This window comes from Melanotaenia boesemani, chromosome 10 (genome assembly GCF_017639745.1).
Source record: "Melanotaenia boesemani isolate fMelBoe1 chromosome 10, fMelBoe1.pri, whole genome shotgun sequence".
NCBI lineage: Eukaryota > Metazoa > Chordata > Actinopteri > Atheriniformes > Melanotaeniidae > Melanotaenia > Melanotaenia boesemani.
Window position 1 is genome coordinate 7,796,508 of NC_055691.1, and position 22,932 is coordinate 7,819,439.

The following is a 22,932-nucleotide window of genomic DNA, read 5'->3' on the forward strand; positions in this document are numbered from 1 at the left end:
CCCAGCCACATTCACCAGCTCATCCAGGGGGATCCCGAGGCGTTCCCAGGCCAGCCGAGAGATGCAGTCCCTCCAGCGTGTCCTGGGACTTCCCCGGGGCCTCCTTCCAGTGGGACATGCCCGAAACACCACACCAGGGAAGCGTCCAGGAGGCATTCTGACCAGATGCCCGAGCCACCTCATCTGGCTCCTCTTGATGTGGAGGAGCAGTAAGTCTACTCTGAGCCCCTCCCAAGCCACTGAGCTTCTCACCCTATCTCTAAGGGAGAACCCAGCCACCATGCGGAGAAAACTCATTTCGGTCGCTTGTATTCGCATTCCTGTTCTTTCAGTCACTTCCCACAGCTCGTGACCATATGTGAGGGTAGGAACGTAGATCGACCAGTAAATCGAGATATTTGCCTTTTGGCTCAGCTCCCTCTTCACCACAACAGACTGATGCAGAGTTCACATCACTGCAGACGCCTCACCGATCTGCCTGTCGATCTCCCGCTCCAGTAAAATAAAGGGGTTGACATGGTCCAGTCAACGTTCAGACCTCAACCTGACTGAAATGCTGTGGTGAGACCTTCAGATGCTGCAGGATCCAGTGCTGCAAATCTCAAGGAACTAAACAATGTTAGAAAGAAAAGTGGAACAAAATTCCTCCTCAGCCAGGTACGAAACTGATGGCATCATACAGAAACCTATTACTTTGAGTTAGAACAATAACAGGGAAGAAGTTACTTTTCAACTTGGAAATCTTTAGTTGGGGTACTGATCCAACAATAGCTGCAAGAATTACAAGGAAAAATAAAAGGTTAGCACATCTCAATATCCAAATGAAGGCAAGAAAAATACACCTGAGCCGTGTATTCATCTCAGGTTTATCTGGGTGCAAGCTGATTATTAATTTATTTATTGATTCACTATTTACTTATTTATTGAGATAAATACATTTAGAATATGTCCTGATATGTAAAATATTAAGTTATGATATAGAAATTTATTTAGATAAATATATTAGGAATAAATGAAAAATTAAAATACATGAATAAAATGTAAGTAAATTATTTGTTTTTACTCTTTTTTTTGTATTAGTTTAACTATTTATCCTATTTACATAAGTCTTCTGATGATGAGGATTAACCCTCACACACTGCTGCAGGCTGATGGATGATGAAGGTAGCACCAGTCTGCTGTTTGGTTGTAATATCAGAGCCATCAAGAAAACTCTCACTTACTGGGAGTTTTCCAGGTCAGAGCGTCTTTGTCTTAAATTTTTAACCCACTATGGCAAATGAATTTCTTATGCAGTGCAATATTTCCCAAGAGATATTCCCAGGAATAACAAAAATGTATCCCTTGTAAAAACATGCGCTTAACATGGCATGCCAATTGTTCAAAAATGTGCATACTGGGCATTGACAGTCCACAAGTCTTTGTTCCAGCTTCCTTATTGATGCTGCATCGGGTAAAAGAAAAAAAAACATAAAAAACTTTGTAATGTTCCCCAAGAAACTTAAAGCTCAACAAGGAGCGTGTCTGTACTTTATGATATTTTTATCTCTTGTGTCAGTACTATAGCATTCACACAATATTCCCTCAGGGAGTCGTGCTCCTGTAGTAATCAATATTGAGTTCACTGACAGTATGCAGCACCGGTCTCTGTCGCTTTGTTTTTACCCCCCGACTCTCCTGGGGAGTTCCCTACTAGAGGAGGGGAGGAGTAGGGTACAGAAAGAGCAATATCCCCCAACAAGGATCATATCTGACACAATGTAATTGCAGAAACACATGGCACGCACTTAAAAGCTCCTCTTTTTCCCACAAACACAGACACAAATGAGGGAAAACCATCGTGGGGATATTAACGGAGACAGACATAGATGGAGTCAATTGAGCTTTTAATAGAGCATCAACTCTTCCCCCTGTTTGAATAAATAATACAGCAGTCAGCAAATTTAGATCTAATAGATGATATTGACCTTTTGAAGTTTTTTTCCCCTTCAAGAGAGTGAGTACAAGCAGTGATTGAGAGAAGAGTAAAAAATATGGAGGTGGGAGATATGTGATGCAGAGGAATACGCACAAGTTGTCAATAGAAGCAGACAAAGCATCTTAATCAGAGTGCGACAAAGCGGTGATCGATCAAGGGGGTGAGGATGTAGCAGCAAGTCGCAGAGGCCCTGACCTGAGCTGCACTGCAGATGGAGCAGAGAGGCTGAACATGCTGCACAGATCCTCAGAGACTCTCTTTCCTCACTTTTATCCTGTCTTTGTCTCATCTTTTCTATCTTCATTCGTCCCTGCTGGCTGCATTGTCTTGCTTTATATCTCTGTATCAGCCTCTTTCCATTTTGATTACTGTCTGCTGCTTCATCTTTCTGCCCCCTCCCTCTTCTTTCCCTTCTTCCTATATTTCTGTCTGGTACCCACCATCTGTCATCCGTTGTCTTCCTCCATCACCCCCGCCCATCTCCTCCACTCATTTTCACAACCTCAATCCAATTCAAGGAGCTTTATTGGCATCATAAGATGAATTTTACTGTCTCTCTGTGTCCCTTTCTGGAACATTTGTCTTCCTATTACTAATTCTCCCCTTTTATTGTTGCTCCACAAAACTCCACTGTGAGCTGCACAGGCCATGGTCAGTCTGTACTGAGTCCAGTGCACTCTACAACATCAATATGAAAGTCAGGGAGCTGCATTCTTCATTACCTTCCCCTTGAAATATGCAGGGCGAAACTTCATGCAGCGCTTTCCAATTTAGAGGGATGTAAAAGAACAACCCATCTAATAAAATTACTTAAAAGTTGCAGTACAGTTTGAGGTGGCCTTCATGTGACATTTACGCAGACAGTGACACCATGTGGGGGGAAGCCAGAACAGATTTTAAACATTTGCATGAGGCTTGGCTGCAGAAATATTACGTTTTGTCCTGCAAATTCATACCTCAATAAGCATCCCAAATATAGATTTTAACCACTTCAGTTCTACTCAGAATGGGAACATATGTGTATGACCACAGACAGTTTCATAAACACATCTGTACATAAGAGCTGAGTGAATGAAAAGTGAAGTGGCTCCTCTTATGTTTGTCTGCACTGAATTGTCTGCACTAAATTAAATGGCCTAGCTGGTCTCCAAAAGAGGCCCATAGACCACTAAAGCGTACACCACAGGGATCACGCCACATAAAGAAAACAACTAAACTCTTTATGTACAGTAAATTTCTTGCTCCATGCCATTCAACTCAAATTTACAAAGAGAGATGAAAGGCTAAGATGAGAGAGGAGTGGCGAAAGGGAAATGTGCCATCCAGACTTCTCCAGGATAGAAGTAATCGTTCTTTCAGAGGGATTTTTGTTTGTATCCAGGAAGTGACGGTGAGGGCTCAGTGGGGTCGAAATTAGCCAAGGGAGGTCGTCCCAACCCCAGAGAGAGAGAGAGAGAGAGAGAGAGAGAGAGAGAGAGAGAGAGAGAGAGAAAAGTTGGGTTGCAAGAAAGATTTGTCAAGTTACACATCAACAAATGGAAGTCTAGAGGAAGTTGAAGGATCTGGCCTTCCAAATAATAGAGGTCTGAGCCCAGCGCTGCATTGCTTTACATGTGACCCGAATTGGAAGAAATCTTGGTTGAATATAAAAAGATCCTCTCTTGTCTATTTGTTCCCAAACTTCCAACGAAAGAAAGAAGTATTTAACAGATGGCATCTGTGCCTAACGTGTATAAAGGATATGCAAGTTATTTACATGTATCCTGACCAGTCAGTCTCTCAGGCACCATTGCAAGACTAGATAGACAATCAAATGTATTTATTTTAACTTGCTCTACAAAAACACAACATTGTTATTAATCATAATACAGCATTCATACAGAATTATCTTTCTGCTTGCTTGGATGATTGGAGGAATGCTTCAACTTATACTATCTTTCTGTTATGCAGTATGTTTGAAAAAGCCTCTGACTAAACACACGGTTGTTTTCTGTTGTAAAATCAGCTCCAGATGTGTCAAAAACACAAAGTCAGCCTTTTTCATTTTGGTTCTTGAAAGATAATATGGAGAAAAAACTTCCTGCTAACAGTTTGATGTCCTGAGTACAGATCTTTTCCTTCACCTTGACATGTCCAATTTAAAAAACACCACAGATTCCTTCTGGTTTTTTCTCTGCCTTGCTCTTAATTTAGTTTTTAACTTCTGTGGAATTTGGTTTGTTTTTATTATTGTTGTTACGTCCCTTATTATTTGGTTGTAGATAACTTAATCAGTCTTAACCCTTTGATGCATTGTGTCCTATTTAAAGACTGTTTTCTAGAATATGTGCGGGTATATATATTTGCAAATTAGCCACTTTATTGGACAGTTGTGAGTCTCCCAATATACTACAATTCACTAAAAGATAAATGGTTTTTTTATTTATTTTTTAATTAAGATATGAACTACCTGTTGAAAGGTTTGACTTGTTTTTGTCCATGTGTGTGTATACATTTAAATGACCAATTTTGTCTCAGTGAAGAGCAGGACAAGAAAATTATATAGCTGTATTTCTATAGAATATCTAATCATATGAATATGACAACACATTATATTTTATAGAGTGGATAAAAAATAAACTAAATAAACAATCAAATAAGATTAGAAGACATAAAGGTGTCAATATGCACATACTGTATGTTGAAGTACAAAGCTTGTTTATCAATAATTCATGCATGAAAGAGTTAAATATCACTTTGAATATTGTTGGCTATTTGCTTTACTTTCTTTCTTTTTTTTTCTTTTTTTTTTACATTGGATTACCATTTAAGTTGTAATAATCAGTCCACCCTAAAATTTTAGACCTTTAAAAATTAACTAAATGAATAAATAAATTCTAGGCCGGTACATATTGGATTTAATTTCCTTAAACGTATATTAAAAAAAGAAGAAACTGAGTCGTCCGTTTTAACATGGATTTATTTTGAAGGTGCGCACCGGAAGCTGAGCGTTACATCACGGCTCTTTTTATGTCCCGTGTGTGGGAAGGTGATTCTCCTGGTTGGAAAAACACTGTCCAGAAGAGCGACCGAAAGGGTCAATTTGTGTAATTTTGTATCCTCCATTTACACTTTCAGACATCTCTTAAACAAACGCTTAAACTCCAGAATCCACTCAAAAGTTTGCCCAGAAGGTCCTTGGTGGATTTGACTTGTTTGTCCTCGGGAGGAAAGTCGGGAAATTACGGGGTGAAAATGGAGAGCCCAGCTGAGTGAGAGTGGGGTGAGGAGGCTGGATTTGGCAGAAGTTGGGAGTCCTGCCCTGTTGCTAGCAGGCTAGTTAGCGTGTTAAGACGCTTCGTTGTCTCGGTGAAGTTAACAGGTGAGATTTAAAGTACCTTTTTACACTTTTTGATGGCAAAGTTGTAGCTTGAAAGTTTTCAAAGTTTGTCCAGATGTTGGCTTGAATTAAAAATACTGACGGAAAGGTTTTCAGCTGCGGAAGAAAACTTTAACATGAGTAAGGCCGGGGCTAAAAAAAAAGAAACAAATCATCTCAAATAACTTAAATTGAGCTGCTTATAAAGTTCTCAAAGAAACTGACTAGTTTATTTGTAATGTGTAGTTGTTTAAAAGGGGATTTTTGGATGTTTTAAATCACATTTTTGTTGTAAAACGTGCTTGAAATATTTGTACTATAGATTTTCAACTCAGAAATAAATGAGCCATGTGTGACAGTGCAGTCATTTTACCCATTTATCTTTTCTTTGCCCCTATAAATTGAATTAAACGGAAATAGCTATTTAACGTTGACTTTAAATTTTCCAGTACGTACAGTTTAACATTAGGATGTTGACAGAGTAGCTTTGACCAGATCATCAGGGCCTTCCATCTGTACAATCTGCTGCTTATAAGTGATGAGCTGCTAATCACATGTCATTGTTAACTACAATCAAATTTATTTTTTATTTTGCAGCTTTGCTCCTCTGCCGCCTGCGATTTTCCAGCGTAATCTGTAGGAAAACCACTGCTGACGTTGCCGTTTTTCTTTCCAATGGATCAAAGTATAGTTAATGAATTTATTTTTCATGGAAGTTCTGCATGATTCAGGAGGATCACTGCATTTCTTCTGGAGGGCCCCCCACTCAAACTTGTTTTGGAGAAACTCGATGTTCCTGGCAGCCCACTCCCACATCCCATATCTATCACATTTTGTGCTATAAGTGTCTGTACTTGCAGTTTTCTGAGATGAGGCTCTTGCTGGTTCCTCAAGGGGCTTAAGGTACGTCCTGCCAGTTGACCTTCCAGCCAGGTGTAAGAACACCATCACAAAAGACAAGTTCTTGCCGCAGGATTTGGGGAGACGCGGTGTACAAAATGGATTTGTGAACTTGTGGAAGTTTTATCTGGACTTATTGTGGTTGAAGAACTCTGGCTGCCTCTGCCAGCTCACTGGGACTTGAATGGGTGTAATTGGCTGGATTTACAAACACCTGTCTGAGTGTGGACACAGCCTGGATGTTGCATGTCCTGAGTGTGTTGGATCAGCTATTGCTGGAATGAGGAAGGGTTCCTGGTGGCCTGTGTGGCTGGCTGGCCAGGTGCCCCAGGTGATGTGATGGGGTGCCGGAACAGTAAGGTCCTCCCTGAGCCTCCAGAGGACGTTCAGTTGGACCTCGTCAAAAAGGTAATGGACACTGTTTTATTACTAATAAGAGTTACAGAAACTGATGCTGGACTGTTTGTATAATATCAGCATAGAAATTAAAATAAAATAAAATTGTGCAAAAGCAGAAAGAAGATATTCTGTTTTTAGACCAGGATACCCCCCCCCCTCAGTAAAACTGTTTGTGGTTTCCAAACAACTACACTGGACCTGAAGGATCAGATCCAGAAAACTGGAACTGGACTGAATCAAGTTGGTCCCAATGGCAACCATTTCACAGTTTATTGCTCTTTAATTCACTTTAGTTGGTTTCTGTTGCACCAATACACAACAAAAAGCATCTGAAGGCATTCAGTTAAATAATTTTAACCCAATTTAAATCCAGCTGTGTCTACTAGGATCCTGAGATGTTGTAGTTTGTATTTAAGGCTGTTTAATGGACAAGATATTAAATTAACTTAGAACGGGATCTGTGTGGAGGTGGGTAATTACTCAAATAGAAGTAAAACAAAGTCATCCAAAAAATTACTCAGGTATGACGAAAAGAAAAAGTATTGGGGAAAAGACTACTCAAGTACTGAGTAATTTTGATTTTAACATTTGATGTATTTTTTCAAAAATTATGTAAAGACACAGACATAAATGTAATGTGTAAAGATAAAAACTTTAAAACGTTTTTTAAAAAAAGTTTAAAGAACAATATTTTAATGCACAAAAACCACAAATGTTAAATTTCAGTTTTTCACAAGAACCCTCAGAACCGTCTGAGCTTTAAAACTGCAGTACCAGCTTTGTTTGACAGGTACTAGAACAACGGTTGGGATAAGTAAGCTCTTAAAAGGACCATAGAAGAAGACAGTACACATGTACACAATGTTACCTGTAGTGCAGTCATCACTGCACCTGAGGCTACTGGATCCACGCACAGATGAAAACCTGTTTATAGCTGGAAGAATTTTGGCCACTGATGGCCACCATCTATTCATGGCTGTGCTTGGCATTTAAAGTAATTTCTATGCCCTTCTTCGCCACTAGGTATCAGTAATTCTTACACCCTGTTCCCTTTAAAGTCTGGTTTGTGGTGCTGTACTTATCTAAATCACAGAATTCTGTAAAAACCATTGTGGTTACACATTTCTGTAAATATTTACAAACAGAAACTAAACTTTGATATGACAATGTCTTCCAATAAGTCTCTGACATTTCATACCTGGAGTCAGTTGTAATTTATTCCTCCATTAAAATGAATAGTTGTCTGATTAGCTCTTAGCTAAATGTTTACAAACACCAAAAGTGTTGGTATGAAAGAATGCGATGCTATAACCTAACAAGACTAGCATCCACCGAACCACAGCAAAAGGAACTTAAGTAAAACTTTGTGTGTTTACAAGACGACACATTTTATTGCTGTTCTTTTGAACTGTGTGTAAAGAAAACACACTTTATATGTGAGGGCAGGGCTGTTTGTCCTCCTCAGTTTTAACATTAAAAACACATGTCTCTGATACTATTCATGTGTTTATGTTCTGCTGAGGATGTTGTGTTTGTGCCACTGTGCTACCATGGTTTGGGTGCGTGGTCATGTGGCCATGCCTGACTGGTGAAACAGTCATGTGGGAGATCCACTAGCAGCATCTCTCTTGACAAAGTAAAGCATATCTAACTGAATATACTGAGGGTGGTAGCAAGTCGAGTGTTGCCCAGTGTAATGGAGTAAGAGTTTCCTCATCACAAAATTATTCAAATCTTAAAAACAAAAGATACACAAGCAAATATTTGTTGGTCGTACCCACCACTGGACCTGAGAAGTTGTTTTTGCTGTTTATTACTGTTCTTTGACAAGTATGTCATTTAACTGAGCAAATATTTGAACACATGGAAAAAATATATTTCAGTAGCGATAAATTTAAAAGTTATGCTTAAAAAACATCTATAACTGTAGGTAATAGACGCTAACAAGTCTTTAGCATATCTGATCTTTCTGTTTGTTTTTTTGCATCGGGGATGTTTGTTCATGTTTTCTTTAGGTGGATCCGCCCCAACCTCCTCAGACGGATATTTACAGGCACTTCATAGGAGGGGATGGCACCAGGAGCAAGATGAGTGTGGCAGGTGGAGCGGCAGGTGGAGCGGCAGGTGAAAAGCCAGACTTCACCTCACCGTACCAAGCCCAGGCGCAAGCGGCCACTCCCACCGCTTCAGCTCAGCACCCGAAGGACCCGCTGGAGCTGTCGGACCCTCAGCGGAAGAAGGTAGCAAAGTATCGAGCCAAGTTCGACCCTAGGGTCACAGCAAAGTATGACATCAAAGCTCTGATTGGCCGTGGGAGTTTTAGTCGTGTCGTTCGAGTGGAGCACAAGAGCACCCGGCAGCCGTACGCCATCAAGATGATAGAGACTCGCTACCGGGAGGGGAGGGAGGTGTGCGAGTCGGAGCTGTGCGTTCTGCGGCGTGTCCGCCACACCAACATAATCCAGCTGATGGAAGTGTTTGAGACGGCAGAGCGTGTCTACATGGTGATGGAGCTGGCCACCGGAGGCGAGCTCTTTGATCGGATCATCGCTCGTGGCTCCTTCACGGAGCGAGACGCCACGCGGGTGCTGCAGATGGTGCTGGACGGCGTCAAGTATCTCCACGCTTTGGGGATCACCCATCGAGACCTGAAGCCGGAGAATCTGCTGTACTACCACCCCGGAGCTGATTCCAAGATCATCATCACCGACTTCGGCTTGGCCAGCAGCAGGAAGAAAGGGGACGAGTGTCTGATGAAGACCACCTGCGGTACGCCGGAGTACATCGCCCCTGAAATCCTGGTGAGGAAACCCTATACCAACGCGGTGGACATGTGGGCACTGGGGGTGATATCGTACATCCTGCTGAGCGGAACCATGCCCTTCGAGGACGACAACCGCATGAGGCTGTACCGGCAGATCCTGAAGGGGAAATACAGCTTCTCTGGAGAGGTGAGGAGTGGGATCTGTTGCTTTTCTTCTCTTTTAGCCCAGCAAGACTTCACCCATATTTGGAATACATTCCTGACGCAGCAGGAGGTTTTGTCAACAGATTTCCAAGAAGTTCAGCTTCTCTGGAGATGACACAGTTTCCACACAGCTACACTTTTCTCCTCTCTTACTCCCCATGCCCACTTGTACATACATGTTCTGCACTTTCCTATATTATCTCCTCCAAATCAATATGTTTGCTTACTGAAAGCGCGTGCAGATTATAGATTTATGCTTGATGTGTGCACGTAGTTGGAAAATACGCTGAGTAGCCCGTTCCTTTGTTTCATAGCTTGGGATGTTGATGTTGCCAGTGAGCCTTTCAGAGAGGCCCTTGGTTAATGTTTGCCCCCACATGCAGCCACTCCAACACAAATAAAAACCGAGCAGTTTTGTAATATTTAATGAGAAGCAGTTGAGTCGTCTCAGTTTTCTGGGGTTTTGTCCAGACTTTAACTTTTCTGCCTGACAGGTAAGATAAGCTCAGACCCGAAACATTTAATAACTAAGATCACTTCCAGGGAGTTGATATTTTAGCTGAGGTTTGCAAGGACTGAAGCAGAACTTGTTGTGAGTCCAGAGAGTTTTTTTTTTAGTGTATCAGTGTTGTACATTGTGCATTTTTCAGGATGATGCAGTGTTTATTGAGGATTATGTTTGCAGGCTTTGTTGTGACAAAAACATCTTTGACACTTTAAACATGAACTGCATTGAGATTTATTTTGGGCTGTCTGGATGCACAAACCAAACGAAAATACATAAACATATGGTTCCTGTACTTCCAGCAGATAATAGAGCATCATTATAATTCAGTTTGCATCTCAACTTTCTTTATCTGCCAAATGGTCTCCCGTGCTTATTAGCTTGTTGGTAGATTTGTTGCTACAGGGCATGCAGTGTGTGGCATTTTTATGAATTTAGCTACAAACATCGGCCTCCTGCTGAGCAAAGCTCTGCAATGACATTTTTCATTGTTGTTGAAACAGACTTGATTATCTGTGTTTTAGACAATTCCTGTAGACTTGTACTTTTTTTCCACACTTCATTTTTCTGTTCATAAAGTGGTATGGAATAGTCATTTTTAGCACCTTTCCAGCACAACTGCGACTCAAAGTGCTTCACACTCACAAAAAACTGTTTCAAAAATGCAGTTAAAGATGACAGTAGCCATAAAACAATCAACAGGTAAAAGTTAATACACACAATAAAATATATTAATAAATTAAGTGAAACAATATTAAATCATATTTAAAAGGTAAAAGAATAGAAGGAATAACTAACCGAATACAAAATGCCAACAGGGAAGGTGGGTGGTGAGTCTGATGTCACCACCCAAAGTTTATTTATAGTCAAACTTTCATTACATGAGCTGCAACTTCTGTCTTGTCAAATTCTTACCGATTTCCAACAGTCTTTGTAATCATGGGGTTAGCTAACCTGATATAGTTTAATATATATATATATATATATATATATATATATTAAAGCTTTCAAAAATAACATGTTAACGGCGGTAACTGGTTTATGTAATGCGTTGCATGCACAGCATCTGTCATTTATGACGGCGAGACATGGAGGTGTCTAAAGGCAAGGTCAACTGACTGGCCCTATGGATGGATTTGAGGGTGTCACACCCATGGGGATGAGAATGTTTTAACACCAGCGCTTTTCTGTGTTCTTAAAAAAACTTTTCACGTAGTTTGCACAACTGCCACTGTTCTGGGGCCTCTTTTATCAAACTGTGCGTAGCAAAGCTGACTACAGGTGGCGTACGTAGGGAATAAAGGAAATGTGCTGCATAAAAACTTTCAGATTTATAAAGCCTGTTTCTGTTTATAAATTAGAATCGACTTGCCCCGCCCTTATGGTAGCTATAAGAGGTCAGGTCAACGCCTGCGTCCCTCTCTGCTCGGTCTTAGAATGAATGACCAAAGCTACTTCTCGCATTTTCTTTTATTAACAGGTTCATGCTGGCAGCAGACCATCTCATTTAGCTGAATGTATTTTATAACATGTAAGTTTTGTTTCACAATGACAGAACATATTTTAGAGGTTGAGGTTTGTATTAATATCATCTCCCTTTTCTTGTAAATCCTGTTTTAATTTTTTTTTTCTGAGCGACCACCCTTAGGATTGTTAAATTGAATATGCGTCTTTATTCATTTTTGCAAACAGCTTTCATATAAAACATGTTGTGAAAGATAATATTTGATTGTGCACCAATTTTTTACATTTCACCTCATTTTCTTGTTTTTTTCTGTGCCGTTGGTGTCGCAGTTTCCCATTTTTCCAGATTTTGTGCGTACAGGAGAGTCAGAGTTGCCGTGGAGATAGAAACATTCTCCAGCCAAGTTTGGTTTTTATAAACCCAAAAGTTGACTATAATCCGCGTACTCCAGTTTTTGCACCTATGCCAGCTTTATAAATGAGGCCCCTGGTCGTCTGTTTCTGCCCAGCATAGCAGCCTCCTCCTCCCTCTCCTGTGGTGAATTATGACGACTGCCGGTGATCAGCTGATTGGCTTTTCTGTCGCTAGCACCGTCTCTCTTGTTGCGTTTGTTTATTGTTCAGCTTAGAAGAAGGAAACTAGCGATTCACGATTCACACTGGCACATACTTATCCAAAAAGTATTGTTTTTGGACATGCTTGCTAAAGTAAGCAACATTTATCAGTTTCATGTCAGTCACGTCCATGTCACTGTCGCAGAAACAAGGTGACATCTTCTGTAAATCATCAGTGCTGAGCAGATGTTGGAGACATTTAGAAGCCATGAATGTACTGAGAGAAAATATAAACAGGTTCTGAGATAAAATTAGGGGAGCTCTCCTTTCTAATAAAGTAGTTGACAGGTGGTAGAAAGGATTTATATTTCAGATATGCAGGGGCGGGTCTAGAAAAGTTTGATGGGTGGCCAGGGTGGTGCAAATGAGACCTCTTTTTAAGGTCTTGATTTTATGTAATATTGAATTTATTATTATAACTAAAGTGATCATCTAATGTAAAAACCCAACTGAGCATTTGCTTGCTCTGCCATTTCAGGCATAGATTAGCAATGATTAATTATTTTGTATTATATGTATGTGTGTGTGTATACTGTATAGATATAATGGTGAGGTGTTTCAGGACTTTTTTACAGTGCTGGATGTTTCTTGGCATGTTTATGGATCCAGTGGCGTCTTCAGCTGCTCTCAAATGGATGTTGGGTTGTGGAGTGCCTCAAGAAACTTTCACCCAACTAAAACAACTTTTTATAGATGAACTCTATAAAATATACTTTATGTGCATACATTATGTACAGTTTTGTTTCTTATAATCTTAGAAAAACTCCTAAAGCTATTGTTCATGAAGAATGACTGATAGGAGGAGCCCTGATGGAGTCCGGCCTGAATGTGCTTCCCCCCGGGGACACGAGTCCTAACAGCTGTGATAAATAACGCTCACATTTACAGCTGCAGTCCAGGAACTAGTCACAGCCCAGACATTGCTTTAGGTGGGGAGAAATGTATGTCAAAGTGTTTTATATGTGTCATGTATCTTTAGCCAACCCTGCTGATTTACCTGCTGTGTGAAGACAGGGGTCAGCGGTGTACCGGGAGACTGAAAACACAGCTGGTTGCCAAGCAGGACATTGTGTGCAATCCGTGTGTGTGTGTGTGTGGAAAGACACACAGCACTGATATTCCCAATTCCTGTCTAAGTAGGGGGTAGAGTTTGACTCACTACCAGGCTCTTGTATTGGCCAGAGTTTACATTTCAATTTCTTAGAACATTTGCTTTATGACATTTTAGTTTAGGGAATGCGAGAATTTGTTTGGGCAAAATATACAAGAGGAAATAAATGGAAGGGCTCAAATTCTCTAAATGCATCCAGTTCTGACATTATCAGGGGATCAAGCTCCCACTGAGGTGCATTAACCGAAGATTGGGTGCAACTTGTCAGTTCGGAGCTCGTGTTACAGCCGTACTGGTGCTACACTTTCTGAGCTTTTTGCTTCTGCTGCCATCTTGTGTCCTAAGATCAAACTCTGCTTCAGGATGGTTCCAGATGTTTTATCTAACAAAGCTACAGCTGTTTATGTAGTAATAATTCGTCTTTGTGGTTCTGTTTATTAGAGGCCAAACTTACTTCTTCTACCCTCTTGTGTTTTAGATGAAATTATTGGCTGTTAGAAGCTGCAACCATATATTTCTGGGGGTTTCATATGCCTTTTCTCTGCTTTTAGCTTCTTTAGAAAGAATGTGGTATCCTCAGGTTTCACCGAGCAGCCAAATATTTAAATATTTAATATATTAAAATGGATCAAACGGAGAACTCACTATATATAGCAGGGGTGTTAAACATATGGCCCGGGGCCCGAAACCAGCTCACCAGAGGGTTCTGTCTGGCCCACGGGATGAATTTGGTAAATGTGAAAATGACATAGAAGACATTAACAGCATTTTTTCTGAAGGCTAATAAAATTTTGTGCTCCTTTATTCTCCATTGGGAAATTATGCTCTGCATTTTTCCCATCTCTAGATTTACTAGAGAGCAGTGGGCTGCCATATGCCAGCGTTGGGGAGCAGTTGGGGGGGCTAAGGGCCTTGTTCAGGAGCCCGCAGTGGTTCACCTCTGTTGCCACACCTAAGATTTGAACCCAGGTCCTACAGACTTTAGCCCACCTCCATAATTATCCACCTGAGGTTGCATTTTTTTATGTTTACACACACAATGTGTTGTATCTTTAGAACTTTCTTACTTAAAAGATCTGACTATATTTTGAGGTGAGATAGGTCAGGATTACTACACAGATATGGAGTATTTTTCATTTCCAGACGCCTGTGATTTCTCTTTAAGATCCCATGTTGTAATGCACATTTAGTGAGTGAATATGTAAAATAAGATATATATATATATATATATATATATGTATATGTATATATATATATATATATATATATATATATATATATATATATATATATATATATGTATGTATGTATATATATGTGTATATATATATATATATATATATATATATATATATATATATATATATATATATATATACAGACAAATTTTAAAGATGTGTCTGTCTATATGTATATATATATATATATATATATATATATATATATGTATATATATATATATATGTATGTATATATATATATATATATATATATATATGTATATATATATATATATATATATATATATATATATATATATATATATATATATGTATATATATGTATATATATATATGTATATATATGTATATATATATATGTATATATATGTATATATATATATGTATATATATGTATATATATATATGTATATATATGTATATATATATATGTATATATATGTATATATATGTATATATATGTATATATATATATGTATATATATGTATATATATGTATATATATGTATATATATATATGTATATATATGTATATATATGTATATATATGTATATATATGTATATATATATATATATATATATATGTATATATATGTATATATATGTATATATATATATATATGTATATATGTATATATATATATGTATATATATATATATATATGTATATATATGTATATATATATATATATGTATATATATATATATGTTGAAGTTGAACTTATTTATCAACTTTATAACTTTCATAAAAATGTCAGAAATAGAATAGAAATAAAATTGTATGAATTGAAAATAGAAAATTTTAAAGATGTGTCTGTCTTTATAAATACTTAATAAATATAAAAACATATAGTTACAAACATAGATAAATGAATAAAGTATGTAAATGATAAACTCAATCAAATTTTTTCCCAGAAATTTCAGGTTGTCAAAATCTTATGTTTTCTAAAGGGATTATTCATTAAATGGAAACATTTTTACTTTTTGGAAGTAAAACAAAGGAAATCCTTCTATTATTTTCCTGGTCTGGCTTTGGTTGTAATTAGAGGCGTTGATATGTCAAAAATCAGCAAGAATCGAACTGATCTGATGTCATCAGCATTTTTCATGTAATATCAGCTACTTTCTCTGACCTTTGTGTCCCACTTTATTCTCACTGTCACCCATGTTTAAAACTATTCATTATTTACTGTCAGCATTTCATTTTGAAGAAAAGTAGGGATATTAAACCATTTTACTTCAATTCAGCAGGTTTCCCGTTATGATTAGAAACTTAGTTTAACTTCTGTCTAGATCCTAAGATGAATCAAGATGATGAATTTGGGGGCTATACCTTGAATCTCCTGAATGATGATCGATAGAGGTGTCGATCATCAGATTCGGCTGATGGTTTCCTCAGATCTTTACCTGCGTGACACCTCTATTAAAACATCTGTAAAACTGCTCAGCTTTACTTTTTTAGCTTCTACTTCTGCAGTGTCTCATCAGACTTTGCTTTACTCGTTCCTACATGAATTTGGCAGCTATCTGCTTTTCTTTTAGGAGATAGACATTTAAATTTTCTACTGACAGTAACACATATCTGTCTTCTGACACTTCTGTAGTAATCTCACGTACCTCAGCTTTCTTTTGAGACTAAGATCATACACACAACCCTTGCAGTTGTGACGATGTTCTTCATTTATTTTGTGTGTCATTTTAGACAGGTGGCAGAAAAGATAGGGCTCAACAAGAAGTGGTTAAAATATGATGCAACTCTTATGTTGCCTCAGACTGGAGAAGTAAAAGCTTTTCATATTTTGCATCAGGTCTGAATGGGGTGAATTAACTCTTTGCTGTCTACATGCTTCCTGCTTTACAGTAATGACATTTTGGCTTTTGGTGGCAGAAACATCTTTCCTATACCAGATACATGTTAGATCCAGCAGTTGAAACTGCAGGTGCATACGCTTGTTTTTAGAAAAAACTAATTACCATCATTCTGTTAAACCAGTTTTTATCTGTCAGTGTGATGAATCTTAAATATGTCTTCCTCTCTGCAGCCTTGGCCCAGCGTGTCCAACCTGGCCAAAGACTTTGTGGAGCGCATCCTGACGGTGGACCCGAGTGAGCGTCTGACAGCAGGCCAAGCCTTGAAGCACCCCTGGATCGTCAGCATGGCAGCCTCCTCCTCCATGAAGAACCTGCAGCGCTGTATATCTCAGAACCTCCTGAAGCGAGCCTCCTCGCGCTGCCACAGCACCAAGTCGGCCCAGTCCACGCGCTCCAGCCGCTCCACCAAATCCAACAAAGCTCGCAGGGTGCGAGAGAAGGAGCTGCGCGAGCTGAACCGCCGCTATCAGCAGCAGTATAACGGCTGAAACTGAGACTGGACGCCAGCATCTGCATTCTCTTTCTGGGGGCAAATGACTCAGCAGTGACTAATTTCTTAATAATAAAAAAAAAAAGTCTACCAGCATTCTTGTTGGAGGCCAAAAACACCTTGAAATTATTGCTTTAAAACAAGGACAGTGACTTCAAAAGTAACTGCTGCCATTGAGACTAGAACTAATCAAAGCGAGGATAAATCCATGAGCTGATAAGAACGCAGCACACATTAATCAGTGCTGAGCTCCATCATCTCCAAACATCCTCCCAAACTTATGTTGTCAGCAGGATTTCACTCCTTTCTTTGTGTTCTTTCAATCCCTGTGTTGCTACATATTTATTTATTATTGTTGATTGTTGGTCTTTATTCTAATGGTCACTGGATAATGACCTTCCACAAGGATCTGTTGAACAGAGTTCTGGACACTGATGTTTTTAAGAAGAAAGGATTCTTTAAAGATGGGGGGAAACAAATTCCCCGTCACACATGTGCTGTGAATTTGTTATTGTACTTAATGTTGAAACCTTGTCTTAAGATGTCGGTAACCACGTCACACTGCAGCATAATCTCACTTTTGAAGGACAACATGAAGGCGTGTTTTCATTTGGCTCGAAGCTTATCTAATCTTGCCATCATTGCTCTGTTTGTTCTTTAAATTCTCTTGAACTGTCAGAAGATTGTGAAGCTGTTAGAGCTGAAGCTTAAATGTGTTGTATGAGACTGTAAGAAAGCCCCAAACCTCAGCCCCTCATGATGTTACCGTCCTCTTAAAGAACAAGCCATGAGCCGTTTCTGTCCTGAGCAGTGATAATTGTTCATGATGTAATGTGGCCCGCAAGTGTTTTTTTTTTGTTTTTTTTTTTATTCCCTTTGAATTTATAGATCAAACTTTGCCAAAATTAAGTACTTTCCAACATCCAAACTACCACTTACTGTATGTAGAGATAATACACAATTAAACAAAACAAACTGCTTTCGTTTCTTGGCCACTGTGGTTGAAAACAATTATTTGCATAGAAATCTGTTGGAACATAACTCATCTGATTTGTGCACAGTATACACATTTAATGAGATTATGGATTTGCACTGCTCAGAAGTGGGAATTCAGATGCATTTAATGCACATAATAAAGAAAAACATTGCAATTAACAGCTTGAGCATGGAATAGTTACATAAATCACTTCTCTGGAGAAACAAATGACCTATCAAAAGCTGCCTGAGACGGCATATCTCCACCAAAATCTCTAAGTTGAGCCAGTTGGTAAGATGTTTATGCAAATTAGTTTTTGATTGATTCTGCTAACAGACCAAGAAATAAAGTCAGTCGTACTAAAGGTACTTTCTCCAAAAATCTGACTCTTATCTCTAGTTTGACACTAAAGTAATGGAACGTGTCCATTTATAAGTTTTTATCACATTTGGAGTCAAGTTTGCCATAAATCCTATTTGTTAGAACAGTGTTGCGTTATCACTATAAAACAATTAGCCAGTAGAAGTGAACAATTCCCACAGTTCTGTCCTTTAACGTTAAGAGTTGATGAAGATAAAAGCCAAAATCTTGAAGGCAAACTTTTAAAATGTGAGTTCACAAACCAGCGTCTGATCCTACAGCGGCTACATCCATATAGAAGTATATCAGCATATATGATCAAACTAAGCTGAAATTAAGTCTACGAAATGGATGAAGGTTTAATCTTCTCCCCAAAGTCTTTTGGAAGACGCTCTCGATAATATGAAGCTACACAAAGTCAGTGTGCAATGGAGGTAATCGCAGATGTGAACCGATTTATGTGAAACAGCTGACAAAGTGGAACAAACTGCTTTAACCATTAATGTTGCCTTCGCTCAGCTGATCCCTCAACACCGCTTCACTGAGAGAAAGCACACACTGATGCGGCACTGAGCTTCCTCTGTGTTCATTACTGAAGAGGAACAGCAGAATGGCTGTATGAAGATATTTTTTAATTTTATTTTATTTTTTATTTTACACCAGTAACCTGAAAGGTCTAGTTGTGTAAGTTGTCCCATCTATCTGATAACAGAAACTCGGTTTAAAGACATCTAACTGAGAGAAAAACTTTGCTTAAAGATTGTTACTACTAAAACTTGCAGGTCCCTCTCTGCTGTGCTTCAGCTCTACTTCTGCAGAGGAGTGACAGCTGTAGTAGAGACATTGACTGACACCAGTTAAGCTACATTTAGTTCCAGAGTACTGGTTAGTGGATGAGGAAATTGATAGATTAACATTGCACCAGTTGCCGTTTGTACTGGTCCTTTTGAGGCATGTTGGACTTAAGTTTCTGACCTACTGAGCGCAAGACACGGACATACCCAAGAAATAACAGTTGGAGCATTAAAGGAAATATACCATTCATCTTCAAACACAACTACAGAGTATTAACTAGTTTTATTCCTTTAAAAAAGGATTTTCATGGTTTTTGCCATAATCACAAGTTTCTTGCTGCTCTTCCTGTTTGTTTTTTTTTTTTGTTTGTTTTGGGGTTTTTTTCATAGTTAAAAGAATCAGAAGGTGCACGATCAGATGAAATGACACCAAAACACTGCGTATATGTTTTGCAGCTCACCACTTTAAGAAGGGTGACCATGGATTTAAGACTTGTCGTGGCTCTGACTGGAGTTTCCACCACATCTGTTGGATTCCTGCATCAGGAGCCCCACGACGGGCCAGAGGAATCCAGATTTCTGTCCGTCAAAGATTTACGTGCCCTGGAAATGTGGCAAAAAGCTGTTTTGATTCGAGTCACCAACTTCTGCTTCAAGTTAAACTTGAGTTTAAAACTGGATTATTTTTTTGTGCTTAGATTCAGGAAAAGCTGGTGCAACCCCCATCTCCTCTGTAATGTGCTCCACTCTGTCAGGAACTGAAATCCCTTTAAACTTATCAATTGGAAAATTTTGAAGTCATCTTTAAGTAGTTTGTTTGGTCATATGGCAGATTTTTCTAGCAGTCCTCGCACATCTGGTTCTGAAAATGGAGCGCTTTGGTTGGACAGCACAGAGCTAAACTATCTGAGGTTTGCGAGCAACAATCCTCCATAAAGGATCCTGTGAAATGAGTCACTTCCTATCAGTGAACAAATTTCACAACATTATTTCTTAGAAACCATCAAGTTTTTGATTGCCCTTAATTCTGAATACGTCCTAAAGCTTCACACGGAAATTAAATTAATTTAATATGATCTTTACCAGCAGTAGTAAGAATATTAGTATTTCTCATGTTTGTATTCTGCATGCTCATTTTTTCATGTTTTCAACTGAATCATAAACATCCATCTACAAACTATTACTCTGCTCAGAGCTGAAATAAACAACACTAATGACACAAAGGTGCACAACCACAACTTTTAAATAATTTGTCCTGTTTTTAATTTTATTTTTTCTTTGGCAAATCACTTCATGTGCAGAGCTCAGTAGAATTTTCTTGAATTTTTCACATTTTCGTTGAACTTTTTTCTTGGTTTTCATGTATTTTGTCCCTCCAGAAGACTCCCAGGGTAAATCAGATGTTGTCTGATCACTCCGTCTTTGCTGTGATTTTTCTCCAGAGCTGGAAAAGTTTCCTGAAGTCGTGAACTTAATCGAGCCATGTCAGCTGACCTCAGTTTTTCCTTTCTTTCTCATCTCTTTGCCTTCACGTGTTCCAGGATGCTTTGTCATCTCTATGATGCAACTCTTGCCATTTTCTTTGATCCTTTTTCTGCTTTGACTTACTGCTGTTCTTTTCCCTGATATTTCACATCTTGGGAGTTTTTTTTTTTTTTTTTTTTTTTGAAAACACCTCAAATGAGACAACCAGATATCAGCACAAACTGCTCTACTTAGTCTACACATCAAAGTATTTTTTATATCAGACGCAGGACAAACTAACTCGATATTCGTACTGAGACAGCAGCTGTGGTCGTTTTTAATGATTTTGTGTGGCGGATCTCGTAAAGGTGTCGTACTTCCTGCAGTCAGTTACAGTCTATGTGAAGTAAAACTAAAAATGTCAAAAATAAGAATCACAATTACAAAAAATGTTTAAACTTGAGGGAAATGCTGTTGTTGAGTTGGTGCAGGACAGTGTGGAGAAGCCTGTCGTGTATCAGGCTCAACAGATAATCAATACATTTTTTAAATGTATATCCTGTTTTTACGTCTCTGTGATTTTCTATAAATGCTGTTGTTTTTAATGGAGTAGCCATTTCAACACTGTTAGCTGAAAACAGTTTGTATTTTCTCAGTGTTGAAATGAATGATAACACTATGATTCCTCTATCATTAACTTTTTTTTAAAGAAATGTTTTTAAACGGTGACTTGTGTGTGCCAATAAAACACTCGAACCTGATTCGATTTGAGGGTAGTCATTGATGTTATTGAGGTTATTGTTGATTTTACATGTTTTCTTCTTTTCCAATGTAACTTTTTCATACTATTTTTCCAAATTTCTTTTTTTTATTTTAAGCTTACGATAGGACACAGATCAGTCTGTCAGATTCAAAATGATAAAAAAAAGAAAGAGAAAATATAATTTTTACAAAAAGGGAGGTATTTTAGGTCAATTTACTAAAAATGTATGCAATGTCCTACCGGAGTCCTGGGAGCTTGAGGGTCCTGTTTAGTGTTTTTGCTCCTTGAATTGATCTCTTCTGGACTAAGATGTCTCATGTGTCTCCAGATATCTGTTGGAGCCACTTCTCCAATCTGGGGATCACATACCCCAGTGCTCCGATGATAACAGGTACTACCACTGCCTTCACCTTCCAGACTTCCAACAGCCTTGAGTTCTTGGTATTTCTCCAGTTTCTTGTGTTCCTTTTTCAAGATATTGACGTTATTTGGAATGGCTACATCCATCACATCACCTTTTCTCTACTCCTTATCCATGATTACAATGAAAAACAGGAAAACCGTGTTCCAATGTAATTAAAAATAGAGCTCATAAGGAAAAAAAAATCCTAAAAAGCTAAAATATGCTAAGTTATATTTAGGTATAGTAACAAAGTGTCTAACAATAAAATGATTGATTGGATTAAATTATTTTATTAATGAATTCCTAAGGAGTAAAAAAGCACAAAAACAACTATTGAATGAGACCAATTTAAATGATTACATGATTGCGTTAAATGATTAAATGAATTCAAGAACGCTGGACAGCTTGGAAAGAAAACAAAGTGAGGTCTCAAAAACATTTGCACACAGAAGTAAAATATTCATGACAAACTTTTAGATTTGTGCTGCATTTCATTTTAACTAAATCAGTGCAAAGAGAATAATGATCTTAATAACTATATTTAAAACACAATTTAAACAATAAAACCGAAAATAAAATACATTTTAGTAGAAATATATTTAATATTATTCAAAGGGAGCAAGTTCGTTTGGGCCTTCTTGTAAAACTGTCTCCTGACAGTAAACAGCGACCTCTGCTGGCAGACACGCGACGTCGCCCTGGAGGATGAACTGAAGCGATAGAAACAGGCCTGTTGGGTTGCCAGGTTTGACATAAGGCTTCATTTACCAATATCTGTGATGCCTTTCAACATGACAAAGCAGTGTCGTGTAAGAAACAAAATAATTATATGAATCATGACTAAATATCCACTGGAGAACTCAGTTGCTTCTTCATTGTTAAGAGTGAATAGATGAGTTAATCCGATCTGTGGATTTACGACGACTAGTTGGAGAAACCTGGCACCCCTTAGGAACCAGACGTCAGTTTTCCGCAGCTGTACGGTTTAGAGACTTCGTTGCTAGCCTTTGTTCGCTGGACGTTAAACTACAGACATAACAGCCATAAACACATCAGTAGTTGGTGTTATTGAGGGGATAAATATAAGCTTTGGTTGGTGTTGAGCTCGGTAAGTAAATACAGCACACGAACCACAAAAAGGTACTGCCAAATACCACTAAGCTAGCGAGCTAACGATGTGCATGTGAAAAACTATGGAGCTTAAAATCTTTTAGCATGGCTGTTTGTTTACTAAGCCAAATACTGGAGGCGAAATGAAGCTTTCGAGACA

At 38.4% G+C, this 22,932-nt stretch overlaps 2 protein-coding genes across 3 annotated transcripts in view; both read left to right on the forward strand.

Annotated features, from left to right (window-relative positions):
- The first annotated feature begins 4,971 nt into the window (after nucleotides 1–4,971).
- pskh1 (protein serine kinase H1) lies at nucleotides 4,972–21,254 on the forward strand. The gene is made up of 4 exons (XM_041997331.1): nucleotides 4,972–5,339; nucleotides 5,934–6,644; nucleotides 8,651–9,586; nucleotides 16,583–21,254. The coding sequence occupies exons 2-4, from the start codon at nucleotides 6,576–6,578 to the stop codon at nucleotides 16,898–16,900; spliced, it is 1,323 nt and encodes a 440-aa protein (XP_041853265.1). The 5' UTR covers nucleotides 4,972–5,339; nucleotides 5,934–6,575; the 3' UTR covers nucleotides 16,901–21,254.
- Nucleotides 21,255–22,615: 1,361 nt separating this feature from the next.
- mbtps1 (membrane-bound transcription factor peptidase, site 1) overlaps nucleotides 22,616–22,932 on the forward strand; it is a 45,683-nt gene continuing 45,366 nt past the window's right edge. For both annotated transcript variants that reach the window (XM_041997229.1, XM_041997230.1), the window contains exon 1: nucleotides 22,616–22,770. The gene's annotated coding sequence lies outside the window, so the exon portion shown is untranslated. The remainder of the gene's footprint in view (nucleotides 22,771–22,932) is intronic.

Excerpts from the sequence above, each read along its gene's own strand:
- pskh1 (XM_041997331.1), top strand. The coding sequence starts at position 6,576 with ATGGGGTGCCGGAACAGTAAGGTCCTCCCTGAGCCTCCAGAGGACGTT. Across the intron at positions 6,645-8,650 it reads AGTTGGACCTCGTCAAAAAG|GTGGATCCGCCCCAACCTCC; the intron begins GTAATGGACACT and ends TGTTTTCTTTAG. Across the intron at positions 9,587-16,582 it reads AATACAGCTTCTCTGGAGAG|CCTTGGCCCAGCGTGTCCAA; the intron begins GTGAGGAGTGGG and ends TCCTCTCTGCAG.